At 42.9% G+C, this 3927-nt stretch overlaps 1 protein-coding gene across 2 annotated transcripts; it reads right to left on the bottom strand.

Moving 5' to 3' along the window:
* Positions 1–1092: 1092 nt before the first annotated feature.
* LOC113941672 lies at positions 1093–3637 on the bottom strand. 2 transcript variants are annotated; one of them, XM_027632810.1, is made up of 3 exons: positions 3475–3637; positions 1687–3393; positions 1093–1260 (listed from the first exon to the last, which is right to left on the bottom strand). In XM_027632810.1, the coding sequence occupies exons 1-3, from the start codon at positions 3613–3615 to the stop codon at positions 1165–1167; spliced, it is 1944 nt and encodes a 647-aa protein (XP_027488611.1). In that variant the 5' UTR covers positions 3616–3637; the 3' UTR covers positions 1093–1164. The 2 variants fall into 2 exon arrangements, with proteins under 2 accessions (XP_027488611.1, XP_027488610.1); XM_027632809.1 differs by having other exon boundaries at positions 1687–3637.
* Positions 3638–3927: the final 290 nt, after the last annotated feature.

The following is a 3927-nucleotide window of genomic DNA, read 5'->3' as shown; positions in this document are numbered from 1 at the left end:
TTTAGGGAGGGAGGGGCCTGATTGCTCATCAGATGTATCAACAGTCAAAAGCCTGCGAGCTCGGCTTCTTGCCTTTTCAGGGTTTCACACCTTCAGCACTGGAGGGAGGGAGGGGCCCGACTGCTCATCAGAGGTATCATGCAAGTCAAAAGCCTGCAAAAGTCTCCTAGAATGCATAAATCATTAACCATTTCAGTCTCTGACACCACCCCGTGATTTATGCATTCAATAATTTCTCTTCTTTTGCCGTTCACTGTGAATCTTCTTGGTGGGCGGTGCTTTTCGTAAGACAGAAGAGTGAAGGAAAGGAAGGGATAGCCCTAGTATACTGCAATTCTCCCCCCCTTCAAAAAAAAAAACAATTTTATAATAACGTAGTAAGCTAATTTGCATTAGTTACTCTCTCCACCCCGTGAGTAGTCATAGGGGATGTAATAGGATCTCAATAGCTACAATCAAATTTCTTAACATTGATGAGGTTACAAACATACACACAAATACTTGAAATTATACATCAGAAAAAAAAACCCAACAAAAAACAAACCACTGAGTTACTTGGGAGCTGGTAAAAGGCTCTCTTATGTTTTCTTTTAGGCTTAAATTTAGTTCTGTTTGTTAAATTTAACCAAATAGGAAATTAAATGTCTTTCAAGGTAGAAGGCTAATGTATATAATGCATATTTATATGACTCTAAATATGCATAAATACTTGTACTAACTCCCAGGTTATATTTGGTTGAGTTTCTCAATCGAGAGAGATATTTAAAAAGACAAAATGAACTTGACAAAAATCAAACTAACAGTACATCTTATATAATTTTACCTGTAAGTTGCTCATATAAAAGGAAAAACCACACCAACAAGTTAACAATTATTAACAAGTTGTTAATACAAGCAATTTTGGGAGTAGGGGAACACAAACACAATATTTGTGGTAGGTTTTTACATATTGCAAAATTATTAAGATCATAACATTTTTAAGGTAAAACACATGCAAACAACCAATGTGGCAAAACAACAACAACAGTATAACTCTTCAGTCTTGTTACTTCATGTTCTCATGTTTCATGCAGTTTGATTTCATCTGCTGGCAGGTTCCTGCAGAAAAAAAAAAAGAAATCTGGCCCACTATGGACCTATTATTAAAAAGAAGGAACTATCTATTTATCCAACTCCTTTTCTTATCTGGCATAATGTCACTAGGGCAGTAATAATAGAGAAGTTTGGAACATGTTTTCTCCAAAAAACAAATAAACTCAGGGCATGCTGGAGTTCTTTTTTACTTCTCAGCATCTTTATTTGCTCTAGGGTGGCCAAGGTGTCAGGGGGAAAACACGCTGTTACTTTTTCTGTGGGAATCTGAAGTTTCAGGTTTTCCAAGTGGGTGATAGTATTTGTCTGAGTCTGGTCCCCTGTGGTGACATCAGCAATCTGGGCAATCAGTTCAGCTTTTTTATGTACAGCAGCTGTTTGTGAGCCAGTGTCAGAACTCACTGGCAGCTGCCACTGCCCATTAGGTCTATGGAGAGGCCATACTGTCCATGGTGAGTGTATAGGGACTACTGCCCCTTGCTCCTGCAATTCTGCAGTTTCTGGGATAATGTTTTCACGTGTTCCTAAAGGGAGTGGGTGGGGGTTTACATTTGTTATTTTAGAAGGAGGCAGACTTGGAGCAGTTTTCAACAGACGGACAGAGGGGGATGGGAGACCAAACACCCATTCTCTCCCTCTGGCGTCTGTCCAGGCCCTCCCCTTTAGCAGATCTAACCCCAGGATGTTAGCTGGTAATGGCCCCACAATCATGATAGTTTCTGTGGCTGTCTCATCTCCAGGTAACCAGCATTTCACTGGAGCAGTGTACTGGGGTCGGGATTTGCCAAAAGCATCAGTGAACCATATCTTTTTTTTGTCTGGTTTAATGCCACACTGAGTAGCAGCTTCAGTTTGGAGTGCTGAGACCTGTGCACCCGTGTCTACCACGAATGTAACTAGAGATTTAAAAGGGCCGAGAGGAAAAGTGATTACCAAATCTCCCTGGTTGTTTTCGGTAAGCTTTGTCCCATAAACCCACTGGCTATTTTTTGGCTTATTTACTTGAGAGGAGTAAGTCCAGTTTCTTGACTCAGAACTGGTCAAACTGGTTAGTCCGGTTTTTGGAGAGGTTGAGGGGATCACGGTGTTGGACTCCTTAGAGGGGCTGCCCTTAGGGGGTGCCTTGTGCTCTTTGATCTTATCCCAGTGCTTTATCAAGTATTCTAAATTAGCAGTGGGTAATTTATCCATCACTTCTCGAGGAATTCCTTTTACAACACCTTCCACCCACACACTGTATCTCTTTCTCCCACTAGATGACACATTTTGTTGACAAATACCTGGCGAGGCAGGTTTTTGGACCTTCCCTGCCCTCCTGCAGTGTATTCTCTGGCCACTCTTACCAGAGAGCCCCAGCTGCTGACCAGTAGCTATTAATTCTTGGGCTATCTCCAACCAGGTTATTCCTGATGGAGTACCCCTTCTTCTAGGTCTGGGGGTTGCTTTTATGCGCTCCTGAAATTGTTTAGCATAAACTTTTAGTGCATCAGGCAGACCTCGAATTAAGACTGGAAATCTCTGTGGATCCGCCTCGAGTTCCATTGGGGAATTTCGTTGTGGGTCTAATAATTTTGTATGCATTAATTGGAGACATGCAGTTTTTTGTACACTTTTTACAATGTGGCCAATTGTGGGTGTTTTAATCGTGTAAGGATCTCCCCTTTCTATAGGGTCTAACCCACCTGCCCAGTAGGCAGCTCTCTGGGTCAAGGACCACGGTGCTCGGTTATCATTTGTGGTCAGGAAGACCCCTGGGCCCCAAAATCCTCTGGCCTCATCTTCACTTAACAAAATCCGATCCCCTCCTGTAAGGGACACCCTCCACACATATTCAGTCTCTGATTCACTGGCCTTACGACTGTATTTTTCTTGAATTTTGGCCAGTGCTTCCCCCGTGTACGGGGTAATTCGTGTGGTAGTTTGCCGATCTGCCCCCTGGCCAGTGGTTTCGGTTTTAATGAGGGGACGCATATGTATTACCTCGTCCTCCGGGTAACTTTGCTTCAACTCTTCTAATTCCCCAGAGGGGTACAGGGATTTGTTAACATCTACCGGTTTAGGGTATTTTGAATTAATGTCTCGCAATTCACAATTTTTCATTTCCAGTATCTTTTTAAGCCTTTCATTTTGTTCCTCCTCATCTTCAAGGGCTGACTGAAGCAATGAGTTAATATCTCTCTCTTTCTCCAGTGCCTGACGCTCAGCAGTTAACTGCAGGCGTTCTTTTCCTAATTGCTCCTGTAATGCCTTCATTGTCTCTTGAAGAGACCTTATCACCTCACCGGTAGATTTTTGAATAGCCTCTTTTTCTAGCTGGTCCTGCAAAGTTCTCATTGACTCTTGGAAAGATTTTATCACTTCACTTACAGATTTCTGAATAGCTGATTTTTGCTTTTGCACTGCTCTAAGGAACACGCCTAAGACAGCACCCACAAAAAACAGTTCTAAACCAAGGATAACTATCAGGAGGGAATAATCCCCATATAACTCAACCTGGGGTGTCATCCCCTTTGCCTCAGTCATTAACCCAGTTTAGGTTAATGTCTTTCTCTCCCTTAACCCTCTGAGGGCTGGTTTGACTCTCTCCTGGTAAACCTTTCAACAGGTCCAGGTACCAGAGAACCTTTCAACAGGTCTGATGTGCCCGGGTCACACCGAGAGAAGAAAAATTCTCACTATAATTTTGCAGCGAAGGGATAGTCACCATTTGACTCGCCCTCGGTATCAGTTTTAGAATACACCGATTACTCCACCACATCCAAAGGATCCTTACCGACTACGCCAAAAATGTTATGACCCGCCCCAGGAAAAAGGGGGCAGAGGGGGTAACCCAGG

This window comes from Corapipo altera, unplaced genomic scaffold, assembly GCF_003945725.1.
Source record: "Corapipo altera isolate COAL_440 unplaced genomic scaffold, ASM394572v1 100490, whole genome shotgun sequence".
NCBI classification, from domain to species: Eukaryota; Metazoa; Chordata; class Aves; order Passeriformes; family Pipridae; genus Corapipo; species Corapipo altera.
Note: the sequence above shows the minus strand (reverse complement) of the source record. Positions and strands in the feature narration are given on the sequence as shown.

Bases quoted from the DNA above. Each gene is read 5' to 3' on its own strand.
- LOC113941672 (XM_027632809.1), bottom strand. From the start codon at position 3,615: ATGACTGAGGCAAAGGGGATGACACCCCAGGTTGAGTTATATGGGGAT. The intron at 1,261-1,686 runs CTGTTGAAAACT...CTCCAGCATGCC, and splicing joins TCCCATCCCCCTCTGTCCGT to CTGAGTTTATTTGTTTTTTG.